The sequence below is a fragment of the Arachis ipaensis genome, chromosome B10 (assembly GCF_059453495.1).
Source record: "Arachis ipaensis isolate K30076 ecotype BB chromosome B10, ASM5945349v1, whole genome shotgun sequence".
Taxonomy (NCBI): Eukaryota; Viridiplantae; Streptophyta; class Magnoliopsida; order Fabales; family Fabaceae; genus Arachis; species Arachis ipaensis.
Genome location: NC_142435.1, coordinates 124869869 through 124892812, shown reverse-complemented (window position 1 = coordinate 124892812; position 22944 = coordinate 124869869). Strand labels below are relative to the sequence as shown.

At 34.2% G+C, this 22944-nt stretch overlaps 1 protein-coding gene across 2 annotated transcripts; it reads right to left on the bottom strand.

The window, feature by feature from the left end:
• Positions 1-13282: 13282 nt before the first annotated feature.
• Positions 13283-21976, bottom strand: LOC107620898 (3beta-hydroxysteroid-dehydrogenase/decarboxylase). Of its 2 annotated transcripts, none has more exons than XM_088510232.1 (12): positions 21184-21976; positions 21013-21102; positions 20775-20908; positions 20422-20592; positions 19707-19832; positions 19171-19250; positions 16084-16282; positions 15627-15738; positions 14963-15137; positions 14612-14768; positions 14270-14336; positions 13283-13680 (listed from the first exon to the last, which is right to left on the bottom strand). In XM_088510232.1, exons 1-12 carry the CDS (start codon positions 21413-21415, stop codon positions 13535-13537), a joined length of 1689 nt encoding a protein of 562 aa, XP_088366358.1. In that variant the 5' UTR covers positions 21416-21976; the 3' UTR covers positions 13283-13534. The 2 variants fall into 2 exon arrangements, with proteins under 2 accessions (XP_088366358.1, XP_088366363.1); XM_088510237.1 differs by having other exon boundaries at positions 20775-20900; positions 21184-21956.
• Between the last annotated feature and the right edge of the window lie 968 nt (positions 21977-22944).

Below are 22944 nucleotides of genomic sequence, written 5' to 3'. Positions count from 1 at the left end.
TTTATTATTCGAAAGAGTTCAATAATAATGATATATTATTATTATTATTATTATTTAAATATATTATTAACTATTATTATTAATATATTATTATTATTCTAACCATTATTGTTGTGGCTAATTATTAATATTATTAATGTTATTATTAACACTAATAATAAGAAAAAATAATGATATAATAATAATATTATTATTCGGAACAAATTGGTCTCTATACACCTTGCACATTTCAAACATTTTGTACACGTGATGTACATATACTTGCCAATTGAGACGCTAGTTAGCGCAATATTCAAGAACGTGGCGATATGGGAGTCGCTCGACCTTGAAATGGCCACAATCGCAGTGTCGTTGCATAAAGTTAACCGTGTATATAGAACCATTTTGCATTTCACGAACCTCAAACATTTCATTGCGCCTATCAAACCGATTGACAACAATGTTTCCTGCACGTCGAAATTTTTCTTTAACTCGTTTGGTGGCAAATTCTGAATACGTGAATCCGTTGCAGACACAGTCATGAGCCTCAACGCTCTTCCGAGTAAACAATTCTTTTAGCCGATAGAATGTAGACGTAACAATGGCGGTCACAGAAAGGTTGCGTGTACCCTTCAAGACAGAATTTACACACTCTACCAAATTCATCGTCATTTGACCCCAACGATGATGCCCATTGAATGCCAATACCCATTTCTGAACACCGATCTTATCACACCATCGAGTATATGCCTCACCTCACTCTTTAAGTCTTTGGTAGTTTTTGTTGTACTCCTATTCTGTCCTAGAATAGCCTGTAGAACAAATCATGTAATCATAAGTAGATGCCACAAATTACTATGAATAGGACCATAACAACGAATTCAAATACCTGTGTTAACCACCAGTTTATGCAAATATAGAGCCTTGAACAATCTCCTTAAGAAGTTGGACCCGATGTGCCTGATGCAGAACATGTGCCACGCTCTTGGTGGTGACCATGCACCGTTACTGCAAGCTATTACTGCATCGATGGAGTTATGACGGTCAGAAATAATGCCCACGCCATCAATAGTAACAACATTAGATGGCGTTATAGCGATCAGAAATAATGCCCACGCCATCATAAGTAGATGGCACAAATTACTATGAATAGGACCATAACAACAAATTCAAATACCTGTGTTAACCACTAGTTTATGCAAATACAGAGTCTTGAACCTTCTTAAGAAGTTGGACCCGATGTGCCTGATGTAGAACATGTGCCACGTTCTTGGTGGTGACCATGCACCATTACTGCGAGCTATTGCTGCATCAATGGAGTTACGGTAGTCATAAATAATGTCCACACCATCAATGGTAACAACATATCTCCGCAAATCAGTTAGGAAAAATTCTCATGTGTCTACCGTCTCACCCTCGACAATCGCAAATGCAATAGGCACAATGTTTTGATTTCTATCTTGTGCCACCGCAACTAAAAGTGCACCTTTATATTTTCCATACAGATGTGTGCCATCAACCTGCAACCAATGGCTTGTGGTGTCTAAATGTTGCAATACATGGACAGAAGCTCCAAAAAATGCGATGGAGAACTTTTACACCTTGAACCTCCTCACTCTCACGATAAACGGAGAGCATTTTTATTTGAACACGAGACCTTATCATCTTCGCAATCATTGCTGTCAACCATACTGGCAGAGTTTGGTAAGAAACTTCCCAATCACCAAAAACTTTTGCGATAGATTTCTGTTTTGCCAACCAAGTCTTGCGGTAACTTACAGTGTAGTTGAACCTGGATTGAATTTCTGCAATAATAGACTTCACCTTTATCAATGGGTCTGCTTCAACTAATGGCCTAATAGTATCTGCAATTATGTCTGAATCCAATTTGGCATGATCTTGTGAAATCATCTCCATAGTGTACGTGTGTTTGCCATTGTATCGCTTGATCTCCCAACAACATTTCTTTCAAACCAAGCTAGCTCGGATAAGTCAATCGCACCCTGCACCATAACCCTTGCATTTTGCATAGAATGTCTGCAGCTTAAACTCATACATAGTGTAATCAACTCCTCTAAAGATAGTGTAGCTTTTGATTACAGATATCACCGACTCTCTAGAACCAAATTCTATTCCGACACTAAACTCACCATCTTCCGCCGCAACATTGCCTTCACCTACGACATGCGAACCACCGTTAGTCGGTCAAGGCAAATAAAAAAAAATGGTAGTGGTAACTTTAATTAATAACCATAACATACCCATATTCACATACTTAGGAAATTCCGAGACATGCATGGCTGCGAGATCCAGAGTTCACATAAAAGAAGGAACACCAAAAGGGTGTTGGTTTACAAGTGCATCTGATTCATTTTGCACCGCTGGATTGCCTGCTAGGTCTCCGTCATCATTTTTGTCATTGACTTCATAGTTGGTTTCGAACTCCTCTTCACTATCGTTGTTATCTTCTTCCCAATCTATATTCCCAAGTTCATCAACATTGACCTCCTCGCCAACTGCGTTCAACCCCGTATGCTATTCAAACTCAACGTACAGCTCTATCATCGGCACGTGAAAGTAAGTTTGTTGATAAATATAGAACATCTGCTGCATAAATGCGTCGTCAATGATAGACATTATTTGAAACTGTATCAGTCCACTAAATACTTGTACAAGATTCTTGTATAAAATGTTGCTCACCCTCTTCGAAATGTGACTTTGTATGTTCTCATAAAAACCATTTTGCAACTCTACAAAACTCATGGTGCATGGAATAGCAAATGAAAACGGATATTCACAAACAAAAGTTACTCCTTCGTGTGTATTTGGTAGTATAATCTCACCATTATAATACACTCACAAATTTGCAATACCTTCCATAACTTCAACGTCATCCAGGGGCGGAGCTAGACTAACTATTTAGGGGGGCGGTATTTAATAATTTACTAAAAATATTTTATATTACTATTTCTAATGATAAAATTAAAAAAAATAAATATATAATCTCAATCAAAGTAAGACAATAATATATAAAAGTTACCACTTACAATTTTGTATCATGAAAAGGCTATTCGACAGTTTTTTCTATTTTCAAAATCATCTTTTATTGAATTTGTGTCAAAAATAGCTACTAATTCTTTTTCTATATAGATGACCAAATTGTCTACAAGAAATTCATTACCCATCTTACTTTGGAGTCGTGTCTTAATAATTTTCATTGCTGAAAAAGCTTTTTCTGTTGTTGCTGTAGACATTGGTAGAGTCAAAACAAGACGTATTAATCTATTAACCATGTGATAAGTTCTTGATTTTCCCGTTTCTTGTAACTTGTTGCACAATTCAGAAAGTATACTAACGCCTTTCAAATGATTTGGTATATCATGCTGATAATGTTGCAACTGAGATTTCAAAATATTTAGCTCATTAGAAGGAAAGTCAAGGGGATAAAACTTCTCTGATAACTTGCTAATTTCTTCAATGTTAAATGATTTGAAATTGTCCTTAGGATCCAAAGCACAACTCAAAGTCAAAATCTCTATTGTTTGCTCATTAAATCTACTATTCAACTCTTGTATTTAACAGTCAATTGTTGCCAAAAATACATCTATTCGATAATGATGCTCAACTGTCACACTTGGTTAACGAGATCGACCTCTTCCAAAAATATATTGTGCCCTCATATTAGGAACTTCAATTTCATACTTTTCACAAAAATCTTTAATATTTGCAAAAAAATTGCACCATTCACCATCTCTTAATTGTTGAAGAAGTAACTTTGATGTAGAAACAATATGCATTGTATTAAGAATATCTTGAGATTGTTGTTGAAGTGCTTGGCAAAGAACATTATTGATTCCCATAATCTCTTTCATCAAGTGCAAAGTGAAAACAAATTCAAATGACAATATATTTTAGTAACACCATAAGCCTCACCTCTTTGTGCATAAGTTGTCCCATCTTCAATGATATTATTGAGAACAATGTTGATAGCAGTAAATATTTTTACCAAACTGCAAACAGAATTAAAGTGAGAGCTCCATCAAGTATCCCCAGCTCTTTGTAAAGTGCTTACTTGATTCGCACCTTTACCTGTTTCTAATTCATTTTGAGCAACCAAGTTTGTATTTTCAATTGCTTGAGCTTCTTGTAATTGATCATGTCTTTTTGAAGAAGCACTAACAATAGTGCCAATAGAGTTTAATAGAGTAAAAAATTCATGAATTTGAAGTACCTCTCTTGAAGCTACCACCCGTGCTAATTGTAACCTATGAGCAAAACAATGTACATAATATACTTGTGGAGAATCTTTAAAAAACAAAGCTTGCAAATCATTCAACTCACTCCGCATGTTGCTAGCACCATCATACCCTTGACCCCTAATATTTTCAACTTGGAGATTATAATGAGAAAGGACAGAAATCAATTCTTTCTTTAAAGTTATTGCACAAGTATCAGTGACATGCACAAGATCGAAGAATCTCTCTTTAACAAAACCATCTAGAGTAACAAATCTCAAAACAATGGCCATTTGCTCTTTTTTAGATTCATATCTAGCTTTATCAATAATAATACAAAATTTGACATCTCCAATCTCTTCTCTAATTGAATTTCTCACCTTAGTAGCAAGAATATGTAGAATTTCTTTTTGGACATCATTTGAAGTATACTTAGCATTTTTTGGAGCATTTTTCAAAACATTTTTTTTCACTTTTTCATTGTAAGATCCCAAAAATTTCAAAATTTTCAAGAAGTTATCTCTGTTGCTTGAACTTTGGCTTTCATCATATCCTCTATAGGCGCAACCTTGAAATGTCAACCATCTAATGCAATCTATAGATTGCTCCTAGTCGAATTCGATTATTTTCAATCCTTATGATGGAATGAGTTGGGACCTTTGCCAATGTGATTCAAAAGAGCATATTCTTTTCCACTATTTACTTTTTTCCAATTCCTGAAACCATTCTCAATAAAAGCATTTGAATCCGTATTGATTGAAGGTTCCTTAGCAAAAAAAAAAGCATGAAAAACACTATATGGCATCATCTTCTATAGAATATTCTAACTAAGATGGGAACAATTTAAACCATGAAGCTTGAAAGCGACGATGATTTTTATCACCAGAAAATGGATAGTTATCAAGAACTGGTTGATTTGGCCCAACTTTAATATAAGCCCGACGGATTTCATCTCTCTGATTTGGAGGAAACTTCCAAATCATTGGTCGCATTCCAAGATCTCTTTCCAAATGAAAAACATCCAGTTGATTAGGAAGAAGTCGTGGACGCTTTGAGCTATTCAATGGAGAACTTGAAGTAATAAAATTTGATGACCCTTCAAGTATTGGAGAAGTAATAGCCAAAGTATCTTCATTCCCTTGATCTTTTCTTTTAAAAAATGTATCAATGGTTTTGAACTTACCCATTATTCAAATGGCCAAATAAGTTCCTATAATTAAAAATATATTTAGCAAAAAGTGTAAATTATAATTTAAATCTTTATAAAATAAAAAAATTATATTTCAATTCAAAATAAGATATTAAAATTCAGAACAATAATACTAACATTGTAGTTAAATAATATAAAATTGTAATTAAATAGTTAACTAATAAAAAAACTAAATATACAAACTAACATATAATAACATAAACTTAATTAACAAATAATAGTAAATTAAGTAAATAACTAAATATATAAAAAAACATGAAAAAAATTAGGCAAGACTAACAAAAAAATAATAAAAAAATATTAAACAAAAAATTGCAATGCTAGATTATATAATTTATTCTTCTTATTCTTTCATCCTACAACGTAACATTTACTAGTCCATAAAAAATTGTAATATTAAATACAATTTATTTATTCTATTTTTATATGACTATATGTCTTTATTGTTAGTTCAATAATTTTTTTGAAATAAAAAAGAATAAAAATAGAACATTTTTTAGGAAAGAGGAGTGAAGAACCACTTGTTGAACTACTATCTTTTTCTTAATTTGCCAAAAAAAAAAAAAGCAAGAGTCAAAGAGGTAGAAAATAAGAAGATTAAAGAGATAAAGAAAGAGAAAAATAGGAAAAGTTGTTACCTACTGCAAAGTGAAAGTGAGAAGTTTGAGTGAATGAAGACATTAGGAGAAGAAAAAGAATTTATATTTTATTTTTTAAATAAAGTGAATTATTGGGCTAGACCTAAAATTATTATACTTTATTAATGTTATATAAAAATAGACTGATTTTTTCATGAATTAAAAGAGGGCTAGAAAAATGTACCCAAAAAAAAGGGGACTGGAAAATAAAAAAAAATGGGGTCATGTCTATTTTTTTTTGTTAAAAAAAAATAAAAAATTGGGGGGGCCATTGCCCCCCTTTTTAAGTGTGTATCTCCGTCTCTGACTTTATCTAACCCGATTTTTTTAACACAACTAATTGTCAAAAAAACTCACAAATATAAAATATATGAAAGAAAGAGGAATGAGACTAGAAGTGAGGTACAAGTCTAGATTTGAGTTTCATATTTATAGACAAGACTCTGAGTTAAAATATTTTTTTGTGTACAAAATCAAGCTGCATTTTGCAGCTTTCAGTAGAAAAATTCTGCACATTTAAAACGTAATCTGCGTTTTGGTATTTAAAAAAATTTTAAAAGCCCATTTTAAAAACGCAAGATGAGTTTTGATCATTTCAAAAAAAAAATAAACAATAAAAATGTGACAAACTTAACACGCAACCTGTGTTTGATTTGTTTCATAAACGAAAAAAAAAAGAAACAAAATAAAAAAATAAAACGTAGGCTGCGATTTTCACTGACACCATAGTAGCGAAAATATTTTATATACATCTATTTCGTTGAGTTATACCATAATTATTTTCATATGAAAAAAAAATCAGCCAATATAATACAACATTATAAATATATTTTATTAGTCATGATATATGAGAATATATGCATAGTAAAAAAATGTTATGTGTCATTATACATATTAAATATTTGTAACTAAAAATTGCTATTATTATTATTATTATTATTATTATTATTATTATTATTATTATTATTATTATTATTATTATGTAGATATTACTTATATTTAACCATTATTTTTGTATTAAATTTAATTAATTTTGCATCATTATTATGTAAAAATTTATTATTTTATTTTATAAAATTATTAAATTATAAAATTATCATTTATGTTAAATTGATGACATAGTATAATCACAAAAATTAATGTCATAAGTTTATTTTATAATAAATATGTATTAATTTTTATTTAATAAAAATATATAGATAGATAGATGTTTAAATAATGTTAAAGTATATCTATCTATTAATAATATATTAAAACAGAGCTAAAGGTAGTTTTTAGATATATTGTTAGTCTTCTAACTAGTTTTTTACTATAATGTCACGTCAGTTTAAGTGGCTAATTCACATAACTTGAGCATATTTTTTTATCTTTATATTATGCCAAAAGATTTCATTGTATTTTTATCTCTTCATAATAACATATCTTTATATAATGTTATAGGATTCTTTTTTAACCTTAACTTTTCATATTCTCTTATACTTTATTTTTATGTAGGTTATACTATTACTTTCAATGTTAGGATTTTTTTATTTAAATTAAATAAATATAGTATTTATAAAAATAAATAAACATTGAAGTAATTACAAAAATACATCCTCAGTCACATTTCGGATGCTAAGGGTGTTTGTCAAAAATGAACACATCTCGGATGCACAGACCCCGTTCTGTGATAGGCGTCTGTGAGTCATATCTCGGATGCAACCGTGATATGTACATGCGCTGATATTGGATACTGAGCATCCGAGATACGCACGTTTCATGATTAGGGTCAGTGCATCCGAGATAAACGCAGCTTTCTAATGTCCCCCTCATCATCCGAGATATAGTCAAGTATCTGATTAGGGTCTCAGCACACAAGATATGTGTATTATGGTATAGATGTCTCTGCACCCAATATATGTTGTAGAAAAAGTCTATTTATAAAGACCATCCCAATACCTCCACTTACACAATTCACAAAGCATTCTTCCCTTTCTCTTCTTTCCGTTTTGTTCTGATGGAGAATAATCAATTCTTCTTTGTGGTGTTTTATGCTAATGGGATAGTCAGACACGGTGATGAAGGAGCGATTTTCGAGTTTGACAAGACTTTCAAGTTATGCACTTACCGGGTTGATAGCTTGGATACGCTAAAGACGGTCATGCTGAGCAATATGGGGGGAATAGGAACGAAGGAGGTTGGACGGGTTGCATATAGATTTCTACACTCACTTTCGAATGGCAGATTTACTAATCGGTAATTAGGGATTGATGGGGATCATCATGTGAGGGTAGTGTTCGATGTACATACACGGCTAATACCGCAACATATGATGGAGTTGTATGCTACGATCCGTGATGTAGTTGTTGGTGGTGGGCCGTCTCCTTCGACTCCTAAAGGTGTGCCGGTCGAGGCGACACCGATCCACTATGCCCAGCCTCATGATAGTGCCGACGAGGACGACAGTGAAGGTGATTCAACTTATGTTGCCAGGTCCGGGTAGTCAAGCGATACAGTGTCCGAAGATGAGTATGTACCAAAGACTCCCAGCAGCAATGTTGGTAGGTTTCTACTGCCTCCCCCTTTGGCCATTCCTCGACTGTCGGATGATCCTAACCATTATCAAACGTTAAACTTGGATGCAATGCAGCTGGATGATCTTTTGAATGCTATGGACTGGGAGGATTACAACACGGATGGTGGGGTGGAATTCCAAGTTGGGCATAGGTTCAGGAACCGTGAAGCAATTCTAATGACGGTGAAGAACTACAGTATTCGACAAAATGCGGAGTACAGAGTTTTAGAGTCAGATAGGCTTAAATATCATTGGTTCAGTGGATCACATACCTGTCTGGCACCTACCATGTCTCAGGACCATGCTCAGCTGGATAGTGGTTTGATTTGCAAGGTCGTGTTACCTATGATAAAGACTGACCCATCGATGTCTATCCCAGTGTTGCAAAGTGCTGTGCATCAGAGTTACGATTTCAATACCTCTTATTGAAAGGTGTGGATGGCAAAGTAAAAAGCGATTGTCAAGATCTATGGCGACTGGGACGAGTCATACAATAGGATTCCCGCGCTCTTACAAGCTTTGTAGGAGTGCCTCCTAGGTACGATCCACGAATGCATTGTTGTTCTTTATTACAACGGGGACATGGTTGACGAAGAGTGGAGTCAGTTTGATAAAGTTCTTTTGGGCATTTCCTCTATGTATTGAAGCGTTTAAGCATTGCAAGCCCTTTGTATCCGTGGACGGAACACACTTGTACAGAAAGTACGGGGCCGTGCTTTTAATTGCCATGGCTTAAGATGGTAACAACAATATTCTTCCCATAGCTTTCTCATTAGTTGAGTCTAAGACAACTGAGTCATGGTCGTTTTTCCTCTCGAATTTGAGATAACATGTTACTCCACATCCAGGAATCCTTATCATATCAGATAGATCACAGGCCATTCACGCCGCTCTCAATGCACCTTACAGTGGATGGCATCCTCCATCGGCATATCATGCTTACTGCATCCAGCACATGACTTCAAAATTCAATTCAAGGTTCAAATCGACCGAGGGTAAGAGGTACCTTATAAATGCTGCATACAGTCCAAGCAAGGAGGGCTGCGACTGGTACTTGGATGCTTTAGGTACACTATCCCATGAATGGTGGATTGGGAGCTTTGTTTCAGGAAGGATTTATGGTTGCAACATTGCGACGAAGGTCATTAGTATGGTCACATGACGACGAACCTATCGGAGTGTATAAATGTCGTGTTGAAGGGAATGGAGAATCTTCCAGTGGCAGTGATTATTAGGGCAACATATGAGAGGTTGCAACAGCTTTTTGTGCGCAGAGATCGCGAAGCACATGCTCAGTTACAGGTGGATAGATCTACTCGCAGCGGCTGTTGGCAGCTAGAGATAAGAACAGAAAGAGCCTGCCGATGATGCAAGTCACCCATTGTGAGTTTAGCGTGGAAGAGATGGAGCCGGTGGATGGTTGGTCACAGACTTCATATCGCATTCGTTTGACCGTGCATACATGTGACTGTGTTCTGTTCCAGTCATTACATTACCCATGTCGACACGCCATGGCGGCATGTGCAGCTGCGAGCATCAAGTGGGGTTATTTCGTGGACCCCTGTACACGATGGCCTCTATATTCAAGGTATACAAGATGAAGTTTCCGCCAATACCACACAAAAAGATGTGGCCTCCATGGTATGGTGCATGGCTGAAGCCCAATCCAGCCATGCGACGGAAGGCATCGGGAAGGCCGGTATCTACTCAGATCCGGAATGAGATGGATGCCGTTGAGCGTGCGGAGAAGAGATCGGGGGGCCATATTTTGTGAAAGAACTCGATTTTACACGTTTAGAAGCTCATAAAATTGGAAAAAGGGTTCTAATGCACATTCTTCCCGGATGTTGTGACTTATATACGCAACCACGTGTATCTCGGATGCTGATCCCCCATCCTGGATAATTGCGTTTATCTCGGATGCACTGACCCCAATCACAAAACGCGCATATCTCAGATGTTCAGTGTCCGATATCAGCGCATGTACATATCACGGTTGCATTCGAGATATGACTTGCAGACGCCCTATCATAGAACGGGTCTGTGCATCCGAGATGTGTTCATTTTTGACTGAGGATGTATTTTTGTAATTACTTCAATGTTTATTTATTTTCATAAATGCTATATTTATTTAATTTAAATAAAAAACCCTCAATGTTAATGTTAATTTTTTTAATAGGTATAAATTTGATTAAAATCTAATTCCTTCTCTTCTCCTTTCATACTATCACTCATTCTTATATTCACTTCACACATTTTTTTTATCTCCTCTCACATAATCTCATATCTCTTTCTCTTTCTCTTTCTCTTTCTCTCTCTTTATTCTTACTATTTTTTGCACAACTGAAATTTGGTGGATGACCATAGCTTTTATTTTTATTTTTTTAATTTACTAAACGTATGTATTAGGTAATTGTGTGATTGTATTCATTAATTTTTTTATTTCTTTGTATAATTATATTCATAAGTTATATAGTGTCTTTGTTGCTTATATATCACTTCTTTTTTTTTCAACAATTTATATTTTTTAATATCATTTAGTTATAATAATATTATTAAAAACACATGTTGTCATGATTCATGAAAAATAAAATAAAATAATTGAATGTCATTTTTAATTATCAAAATATTAATAATATTCATACTTGTATTTTATTTAATAGTTTTATCATTATACCATAGTATTTAAATATAACCAATAAAAAAAATAAACAAAAGTAACTATTTAAAATAAAAATAAAAATAAAAAATAATTATATGAAATCATGTGAATAAACTTCAATTAATGTTTTTATTACTTATAGTCTAATTTATGAATAATTTTATTTTTTATAATTATTAAATTTTGAATTAATTTTTTATTTTAAATCACCAACCATTATAAAATTTAAATTACTTTTCATATGCTACTAAACAAAATTTTAAACTTCTTTATCAATTAAATTTAATTCATATTATTATTCAATTGAATTACAAAGTAACAGTTAAGAATAATTATTATCTATATTAAAATGGTATATTTTTTCTTTGTATTTCTTTTATATAATAATATTATCAAATCATATATAAATTGCCAAATTAAATTAAATAAATGTATTGTATGATATTGTTTACAAATTAACTTTTAAATTTAATATTAATTTACATATAATCTAATATATCACTAAGTAATATATAGTATTTTAAATTTATACCATATAATATAATTAATATATTCTTGAGATATATATTCCTTTTCATCTAACAGTTGTAAATACTGAATAAATGATGGTTTACATAAAATAGAATAGTGATTACTATGTTTGTAACCATACCTGATTGTGCAAGCTAATAAGGCACTAATTAATTCAATAATACAGCCAAAATGCAGGTCTATTCTAATAGCATTATTTTTTGCCTTTTGAATTTGAGGAAGTAATTAAACTTAACATATACTATTGAGGAGCGCAGCCCCTACTAGGCTACTACAGTCCTATAATAATGGTTTAACTTGGACAAGAGAGTCCTCTTGCTCCAGTAAATTCCAGTAAAGTATTCCTCTACAAATTGCACTTTGCTGACCTACACAAACACGATGCGCATTGTGCAGTACACATTATTCCAAACAGTAAGAGACATGCAAACCGCACATTCCATGGACATGGTGTTAGTCTGGCAATGACAATTTACATAAGTGATAAGTGAGCCAGTGAGGGCCACCCTTATGGATATCATCACACTACCATTACCCCCACAAAAGTAAGGTTTTCAATCCTTTCCGGTTATTCCAGGTCCCAACTAGCAACTTGTTTTTATTAGGATAACTATTCACACAATGGCAAATGATAGAGAAATATTTAAAAAGACCATACATTATGTGGTTAAAAAATATTTAAGACCACACATTGGGTTGTTAAAAGAGATTCGGCGTCAATAATTTCATTATAAACATAATACATAATAGGTTGCAATGATATTGTTAGATCCATGTAGCCGACCTCACTTAGATAAGACTTTGTTGTTATTGTTGTAACCTTTAAACATGTATACTTAATATATGTGACTTATTGGACTATACACTAGATCAAGAAAGCATGACTTGGTTTTATAAAGTCAATTAAAAATTTATTAGTTTTAATGAAATTTGGATAAAATAAATTTTAATATAAAGCTTAAATACATATATTATATAACAGTTTTTTTTCCAAGTTTGTTTTAATAAAGGAGGCACGAGTTAAATGGATAACAAGAACCTTTTTTGGTTTCTCCACGCCACGGTATTCTCCAACTGGACAGACCAAATACTAATCCATAACAGATCGAAACTTTATTTAAAAATTTGTCACTAACTAATAAGTTGTTGTGTGGACAAAGTAAAATTCAAACTCCCAACACTTGATTAAGTAGACCAGTAAACTAACTATTAGATCAATCCAAATTAGTTAAACTGGTAACAAGAACTTAAATCTCCCATATTAGAACCTAAGAATCATTTTTGACATTAGAAATATGTTGAATATAAGGGCGTCTCACAACTCTTTCTATTACCAGCTCATGGTTTTACAATTTTGCTCACGAAGTCATAATAAGCATGGGTTTAGCACAAATGATGAATATATCATTTAGATATTTAAATGTCTTCGACCTAAGAAATTAAAGATATTTAAATGTCGAAGCAGTCAGATTAAAACAAAGAAACTATGCATTTTCTAGTCCAAGAATGCTACATCATGTCTCTAGTAGAGAAATTGCTACGCATTGTAATTTTGAATTCCAAACCAGCTTAAGAATTAACAAATAAATACTAACATTTTATAGGTTAGTTCAATATAAATAAAAAATCCCAGTATTGTACAGTCATACAATGAACTCCACAGCATACAAAACTTGAGATATTGCTCATCCCCTTATCCAAGAAAAAACTAGGGGTTACAAGCTATCACTCACTCTTCTTAGAAGGAAGGAACTTCCTTATGGCATCAGATTTCAATTTGCATCCAAAAGAAAGTGCTTTTATGAATAAGTCATCAATTTCTTCCTCTTTCTTTTCATAAATGTAGAAAGCAATAAATGCAGTGGTAAGTCCTGTAAATGACAAGAAAAAGAGAAACTATCATCATTATTCATTACCAATTTACCATCAAGGAACTGCGGATTCAAACACGTTAGTATTACTTTACTCGCAAATCACATATTTTGAAGGTTCTGCTAACTAGTGCCCTTAGGGCACTTGTTGAGATTACTTTGAATAGAAACTTTTTAAATTTATTTCCTTTAATAAATGCACAACAAAAGTATTGAAAACTTCAAATTTTTAGATTCTCATATTTTAAAGTGCAAGATTGATGTTTTATGAAAAGTAATTTATATTTAGGAAGTATTTGTTTATTGTAATACTTAGTTGATAAGTAGCACCACTAGCAGGTAATTACCCGGTATGGGTATGGCAGCAATTTAGAATTGCCTATGAATAGTTAGTTCACTCATAATAAACAAATACAAGTGTGAAGCTTGTAGTATGAATAGATTCAATCATTTAATTAAGTGGAGGCAAGTCTAGCAGTATAATTTTTTGTGCAGGCAAATGGTACATACAAGTGCAAAATGAGAGAGAGAGAGAGAGAGAGAGAGAGAGAGAGAGAGAGAGAGAGAGAGAGAGAGAGAGAGAGCATACCTATCTTATATAAGTTCTGAAGTGAAAATGCACCAAAGAAGCTAAGAAGGAGCAAAGAGAAAACAACCTATTGATCAAGGCAAAGATATTTCAGCGCACTAGATACTTGAGAAACTTTATCCTTAGTAAATTGAAGTAATCTGGATATCTAATTCTAATCCTCCCCATAGTCAAAATCTAACTTACATGAAATTTTGAAATGACAGTTCCAAATTTAAGGCCTTCACTTTTTCAGCAAATTTCACAACTTAAGTTGTAGATCACTAAATGCATCTTATATATTCCATAGGCATTGCAGCAGCAAGCAATGGCAAGGGGGAAAATGCAATGCAGTTTAGGTACCTTAAAGAATAGCATCCACTCGGTCCCTTGTGCAAGGGATTTCAAAACATTCATAGGAATATTCCATACTGATACCACGGAGACAGCAAGTTGATGTGACATGTCTTCTGATAAGTGAAACCAGGATTTGGGCATTTTCTGAACAGTGTACCCCAATCTTCATATACATAGAGTACAAGAGAGGGTTAGCATTTATCTTCACATCGGAAACTGGACTACAAAGCTTCAAAACAGCCAGATCATCTTCATGGTTACAAAGTATATATATCATTCATTACTGGGTGAGCTAACACATATCAGTATCATCATGTAATTGACAATTAACCATTGAACAGTAAATAGTGTACGTACACTTTTGCCGGTAGAATCCCATGAATGAATAAAAAGATCAATACGAACAACAGAAGCTTTGAAAGAGCAGTAATGAAAGTATTCCCAGGTGCAATGAAGCTTAAGTATATTGCAATCAAGACTAACAATGTGGTGATCGTTCGCTTTCTATCCTTCCAAAGCAATGTGTCAGCAACTGCAAATAAGTACATCAGTTACAAGTTATAACCAATAGATAGATAAAAGTAAATTGTAAAATCACTCCCAGCACCAAACGGTAACAGTGTTGTGTTTGTACATTAGGTAAAAGCGATATGAAACCATTACCATTAATAGATTATGATAATGGATTGAGTTAGAATACCAACTCTAAGTCGGAACTTCTAAGTTCCAACACTTGTTCTTTGCACTTTCACATCAATAAGAAATTACAAAGGTAAAATGCAATGCTTCATATCAACATAGACCTATATAGAATAGATAGTATTTTATGAAGAGTGGCCCACGGGTTAGAGGCTAAATGCCACATTAGTAATCATGATTTCCCCAAGTTTATTTGCCTTTGAAAATGAATATATGCCTTTCAGATTTCTTTTACAACAAACCTAAAACAGCATTAAACAAATCAGCATATCCAGAGTTTCTAATCAAATAAGTTAAATGGATTATAGTTGATTATTCATACCTCTTCCACTCCCAAGATATACTGAAGCTTTCGAGGGACCTTCTCTTTTGGGCTTGAGTTGATTTTCAGCCCTCAAGTGTGAAAATGAATCAATTGTCCTACGCAAACCCTCCTGTAGGGAAAAAAAATTGCAATCACATTAGAAATGAAACACCAGGCAACAACTAGGACTAGCATCTACACTCACCACCATAAAAATATGAACCTTTGTGAATAAAACACCATATATTTTACAAGTCAAATCCAATAGTTGACTTCAAGATAATGATATTAACTCAATATTATCAATTATGAGTGGAATTCCAGAATTGAACATTGTTTTATTTTATCAATGTGCCAAGATTGCAAGGAATATAGATCACAAAGGATATACATAAACTTAGAAACTACACAAAAGTTCTACAAAACAATAAACCAAAATATTCAATGCATAATAAAATAAGAAATATCACAAAACCTTTAGCGTTACAATGGGTTCATATCCAAGGCGCTCCTTTGCTTTTGAGCAATCAAAAGTTCTGTTGCAAGATAGGAGTCTTACTCTTGAAGGTGTTAACTGAGGCACCTTCATACCATATGGACCTAGCAGCTTATATGTATATTCCACCAATAGTGCAATTGGCATGAGAACAAAGGCAGGGATCTTTATTCTTGGCCTGCAAACTAAATGAACTCAGCTAACAAATAAAAGGAATTGATAGTGCCATGACTACACTTTTACAGTTTTTTGGTGGGATAAGCAAAACTATATCCCATATTTCTTTTCAATTTAACTATAAGAGATACAGAAACATAGAAATTATTATTTATTAATAATGATAGAAAAGTAGAAACCAACATTCTCATTAACATATAAAAGAAAAACCAGAGCAGCAGTGAACAATCCCACAAAAAGAGAGGTAGCAGAAAGGAATTTTATCTGATTATAATTAAAAATTGAAAGGATACCAAATAACAGCTACGATAAGATGAAAATTTCCGATAATCCCATATCCTTATTTGATAGCAACTTCAGACCTATGCTCAGCATAGGGTTGCACCTTCCACATTATTGAACAACAAATAACATGTAAGTTTTTGTTTAAGTATGTGGTGTCACAAAATTTTAGTGACAAGCTGATGGTTTGCCAGAATGGTTGTATTATAAACAGGGTAGAGGTCATGTAGGATGAACAGCACATAGGGTGTTAAAAAAATCCGACCAAAATTATCCCACAAGAGAGTTTGACTACCTAACATAGGGTGCTTATTATGGATTTTTGTGTTTAGTGAAAGGTGTGGAGAAGTAGACAAAAGAGGAACCCAAGGACTAGGAGGTGGCAGATGAAAGGTAACAAACAAAGAGACTAGAGGTAATGGAGCTAGAGATAAAGAATCATGATGGGCGACAAGTGTGCAAGAGAAGGTAAACATGAAGAGGGAATGTTTTAAAGTATGGTTTTTATGCCGCAATGTGAAAATTGGAATAAGTATAAGACGGTTAAGGAGACAAAAATGGCAGTAAGTGAAGCAAGAACAAGAGTTTATTAGAGTTTTATCAGTCTTTGGGTATGTAAAAAGGGGAAACATGCATTTACAACATAGTGAAGGGTCAAGAAAGAAAATATAAATTTGGATCAAGTTAAGTGCATTAAAGACAATAATGGTTAAGTTTTGGCCACAAACGAGAACATCAACAACAGATGGAAGAGCTACTTTCACAAGTTATTTAATGATGGACATAAGACTCTTTCATGCTCAGGTTTGTTACAAACAAGGGAGGAGGACCAAAACTTCATTTACTACCAAAAAATTTGAGATTTTGAAGTTAAGGAGACTCTAAAAGGGATGAAGAATGGTAGAGTAGTGAGCCTGGTTAATATCCCTATTGAAGTTTAGAAAGGTTTAGGAAGAAAAAGCGTCTGTTGGTTAACTAAACTCTTTAATGATATTTTAAGGTCTAAGAGATGTCAAACAAATGGAGGAAGAACATTTTAGTCCTTATCTACAAGAATCAGGGAAATATACAAAGTTGTGAAAACTATAGAAGGATCAAGCGCATGAGCCAACAATGCAGCTGTGGGAAAGGGTGATAGGATAAAGGTTGAAACAAGAGACTCATGTTTCGGAGTTTAGAGTTTGGTCTTTATCCCAGTAAGATATACCATAAAGTCTATATAGTTGTTAAGGAGAAATGGAGAATGATGGAGAGGCCCTGAAGTAACAAAAGAATCTACACATGGTTTTTATTAACTTGAAAAAGCATATGATAGGATACCTTTGGAAGGTTTTGGAGAGGAAGAGAGTAAGTATTACATATATTCATGTAATTAAGGACATATACGATGGGGTTACAACTAGTGTAAAACCCAATATGGTGTAACAGAATAATTTTCTATCGGTGTATGATTACACCAAGAGTCATCTCTAAGCCCGTATCTTTTCAAACTTGTGTTGGAAGTGCTTACCACGCATATTCAAGAACTTGTACCATGGAGCACACTCTTCACGGATGACATCGTCTTTGGAAGAATAGCAAGAAGATTTGAATGAGAAGTTGGACTTGGAGAGAAAGTACATGGTTTGCGCATAAGTCACACTAAGATGAGTATATAGAATGCAAGTTTAGCAGCGGAAGGGGAAAGACTTGCACAAAAATGAAAATCGGAAAAGATATTATACCACGAGATTTTAGTATCTTGGTGGTATTATTCAAGACAATGGAGAAATAGATGATGATGTAAATTATAGGATTCAAGGAAGTTAGTCAAAATGGCAGAGTGCTTCAATTTTTATTTTTATATGCGACAAAAAAAGTACATCTAAAACTTAAGGGTACATTTTATCGCACTGCCTTTAGACCAATTATGTTGTATGAACAGAGTGTTGACCGGCAAAAGATGAACATGAACTTATATTCAATGTGACCCAAAGGAGTATGCTTCGATGGATGAGCAGTCATATGCGTATGGACATAATAAGGAACCAGGATATGAGAGAAAAAATTGGAGTAGCTCCCATTGTTGAAAAGATTGTGCAATCTCATTTTAGGTGGTTTGGACATGTGAAGAGAAGACCAGTAGAGCATCTAGTGAGAATGGAGGATCAGATAGCAGATAAACTAGTTGTTAGGGGTAGGCGATGACCTAAAAGGACTCTACATAAAGTGGTCAAGCAAGATCTCTGTATGAACTATCTCACCGCAAACATGATACATGATAAGACACAATGATATTATTTGATTCATATAATCAACCCTACCAAGTGGAATAAGGTTTTTTGTTGTATATCTTTCTTATTTTAGCTTAAGTATTTGATTAGGATTTAACTACAAGTCTCCAGTGTGATAGTAAATATTGCTAGTATTTTCCAATTCGTATCTTTTGCAAATAATGGACCATGCTAATTTTCATGCTAAATTCACATGAATTGAGAAACTTTGCTTTCACATCCGGAGGGCCACAATAAAAAAAATGAGTTCTTACATTCAATCAATCAAAAAAATAAATAAATAAATAGCATAAGCAAAATGAGAGCAAGAAATATCAAATGACTCACAGTATACCTTTCATATCCAAGACCTTCTAGAATAAGTGACATGAATTCCCAAAATTTTATAGGTTCCATATTTGTTATGAAATATGCCTACAGGAAACAGAGGGGGAAAAAACTTCAGCATGAAAACACTACAGAAACTGCTAATTTCCTACCTTATCATGCTAATAACCAAGTTCCTTCCCCACCCCCTCCTTCAGTATGCAAATGCCTAATGAATCTTTCATGAAATGAATAATTTGATTAAATTAGAATCTAACAAACTAACTACGTCAAACATAATGTCTTTGCTGAAACATATATTTTCTAGGTCCTGTCATTCACCCAAAAGAAGAAATTCTACCCTTAAATGTATCATCAACTCATCATCATGTTAGCAACTGTGGTTTCTAAAGAATGTACACCTGTGAATAACTAACAACCCATCTACAATAGAGCAGGATCATCATCACCGCCTTCTAAGATGTCCATGTTTAATCTTCATTTACATAATTAAACAAATATTTATATACCAAAAAATGTAATGAGAGAATCTTTCAAAGGTACCTCTCCTGCAGCTTTTTTTGAAACTTCCCCCTCTGAAGCTAGAGCTCGGTCAGCACATAAATGGGAATGAGCCACATTTCCAACATAAGTGAAATCATACATGTTATTGCCATCACCAATAATGAACTGTTCAAGAGAGAATTAAAATTAAAGAATTAAAAGACTTTAAGAAATTTTCTGGTAATAAGTTACATGTGCATATTGCTCTGTCCAAATCCCTCTTTGTTTCTGGAAGCACAAAGGTTTTCTATTATTTGCAACAAGCCAATTTCTTTCAATTCATGGATAATTTGAATCATCAAGCTATGTCCCACTCAAGATTAATTGTCCGGATTAATAAGCTATTGAAGGAGAGTACAAAAATTTATTAGGGCACTCACTACAAATGCAGTGCAAAGCATAGCCTTCAGCAGAAACTCACATTAAGAGTCAGGAAGTATGCCATAGCATCAGCTACAAGGCTCTACAAAGCAGTAAAGTCAAGCTAATTGCTAACTCTTCTCATTCTGCTCAGCCCAAAGGGGATAGGATATAAAGAGCAGAGAACAGATCGAATAAACATTAAGCCTGCCTAAATCACGCAAAAACTACAAAAATGTATTCTATAGCCCATACTCAAATTGCTACATGAACACAAAGTACAATGATGATGCCAGAAACAAAGTTGCATACAGAAAACCATATCCACAGAATTAGAAGGTACAGCAATATTTACCTTAGTTTTCCCTGCCTTGGCAGCATCAACTGACGAAGGCACCATCAGTCTATCACCAGGCCCAAAAATGCTACTAGGACGTAGCGAGCATGTCAGGATCCCACTAGTTCCATTAGCCTTCAAAACCAATGCCTCACCCTGAGCTTTAGTAGCAGAATAATGATCATTATGCTGAAAGCAGTGCAAAACTCAGTTTAGGACCGTGCCAATTACATAAATAACAGGTTAACAAGATTGAGAAACATTTCAAGTCCCGAAAAATATAATATAAAATGCACCATCCACCAAGCCAATACAAAATGTATGCATTATCTCATGTTACAAGCAACATCGAGAGTAGTTATGGCAGGTACCTTAGGTGGATAGGGCATTGATTCCTTTCCATTGTGAATTCCATGAACGCCATCAAATACAACACTAGATGAGCTGGTGTAAACAAGCCGCTTCACTCTAAGTTGAACACAAGCATCAATGACATTCTGTGTTCCTTGCAAAACAAAAATCTCAATGTCAGTTACTTTCCTTTCAAACGTTCCATCAAACAGTTGGCATTCCAGGAAGAAAAAGCAAACATAAGATTGAGCATTTTACCTTGGACATTGACAGAATGATGAAGCTGATAGTTGTTAATGGATGAGTTTGGAGCAGCCATGTGGAAAACAACCTCACAACCTTCCAATGCTGCAACGAGAAACGACACCGTTAAACACCATACGTTTTGAATTTTTGATAAACGACATTGAAGCAGTTAGGAGGGGTAACCTTTGAGGACGTGTTCCTTATTACGAAGATCGAGAGAGACGTATTGGGCGCGACCAGAGCTCAAGGCTTGGCTTAGAGTCCCGAGTTGTTCGGACGGTTCGAGTTCGATAGTGGCTCCGAGATCTGCGATGCGAACAAAGTAGGTGTTGTCTTGGATCAACATTTCCACCAGGTGGCGGGCGGCGAAGCCGCGACCTCCGGTGACGACGCACCACCTGTCGTCGACGGCCATAGGCGAGGTGATTGGATCGCAGATTCAGTTGGGGTGGCAGGCAAGAGAGCAGGTGAAAGCCCGAAACGTCACCACAGCTATTGTCGTTCGTCACAAGGTAGTCGAATCTGCGATTCCGAATCGGGAATCATGCGAGTCGATACGAGTCCGGGCGTCTTCGATTCAAATCGTTGGCTTGAATCACACATGCCTCAAAATGTTCGATTCAATGTCAGAATCGTACGTGTCAAGTCCAAATTGTGAATCGTAGCTTGGATAACGATTCAGACCGCGCTCATGCACAAGGTCGCTGCTCAAGCACAAGGCCCTGGCGGCTGGTGGCGGAAAGCAAATGAAGAGGGTTCCGCGTGGGCGTTCTTTGACCAGCAGGGAAAGCAAGCAAAGAAATTGCAAGAAGCAAGGAACCACAAGGTATCTTTGGTGGCTATGGCGTCGTCAAGGAAGAAAGAAGAAGAGCACGAATGCACGATTATCTTTGAAGTCAGGGGAGAGTGTTTCACTGACCCACTCTTGTGTATTGCACTATTGCTAGGGGGTGTACATGTCGGTAACACCGGATTTGGCTTAATTTAGATTTGGTTTGAAATATAGATCGAGTCTAATTTGTAGATCCTAATCTGATCCTAAATCTGATGAAACCTACGTATTTTTAGATTGGGTAAAAATCGAATAAAAATCGGATATAACCCGGTCTTTAGCATGTAAAAATCACCTAATCTCCAACTATTATTTCATAATTCATATAGTAAAATTCACTTAAAAAAATATAACAAGAACCAACCATTTTCTAAAATTATAGTATAACCATAATCAATACTAATATTGTCTAATAACACCAAATATTTAAATCAATACAAATAACACAATATTATGTATTAGTCTAAAGTTTTATGTATTTTAAACATAAAATATTAACTTATAATCTTATAATGACTAATAACACAAAAAATTAAGGTTTACAATATTTAAATTCCACATAAGAATAGCCATCATCCATCACTAATAACACAAAATATTAATTCTGTATGATGACTGGGCCACCGAACCGAGTTCGGATGACCCGAAATAATGACTGGATCTATTTTTTAGATCCTTATCCGGCCCTAGACCCGATGAAATCACACTAAATTAGCTCCTAAAGTGTTCGGAATCGGGTCGGGTCTTCGGACCGGGTCGGGTCATGTACACCCCTATATATTGCGATGTTTTTGTTGGGCTCTAAAAGGCCCACAGAAAACATTCAAGCATCGAAGCAGTGAGTTCTACTTATATTTAGTGTCAGAATGCCTTTTTTTTTTGTCGTAAAATAAATAAATTAGAAAGAGAAATAGATATAAAATAAAGAAACATAAATAGATGGTTTTAGTATTAATATTATATTCATCAATATAATTACTCAATATAATAGAGATAATTCATATATTTAAAATATATGTAGCAACATAAAAGAGAAGAAGAGAAATATTAGCAATGTATAGAAAAGGAAGAGTATTATTGCTATGTATAAAAAGAGAAAGAAAGTATATGTT

What these genes read in the sequence shown, in the direction of transcription:
- LOC107620898 (XM_088510232.1), bottom strand. Translation starts at nt 21,415, where the DNA reads ATGGCCGTCGACGACAGGTGGTGCGTCGTCACCGGAGGTCGCGGCTTC. An exon ending in AACCCATTGTAACGCTAAAG is followed by an intron (nt 15,739 to 16,083) that starts GTTTTGTGATAT and finishes TTTTCCCTACAG; the next exon opens with GAGGGTTTGCGTAGGACAAT. An exon ending in ATATCTTGGGAGTGGAAGAG is followed by an intron (nt 15,138 to 15,626) that starts GTATGAATAATC and finishes ACTTATTTGCAG; the next exon opens with TTGCTGACACATTGCTTTGG.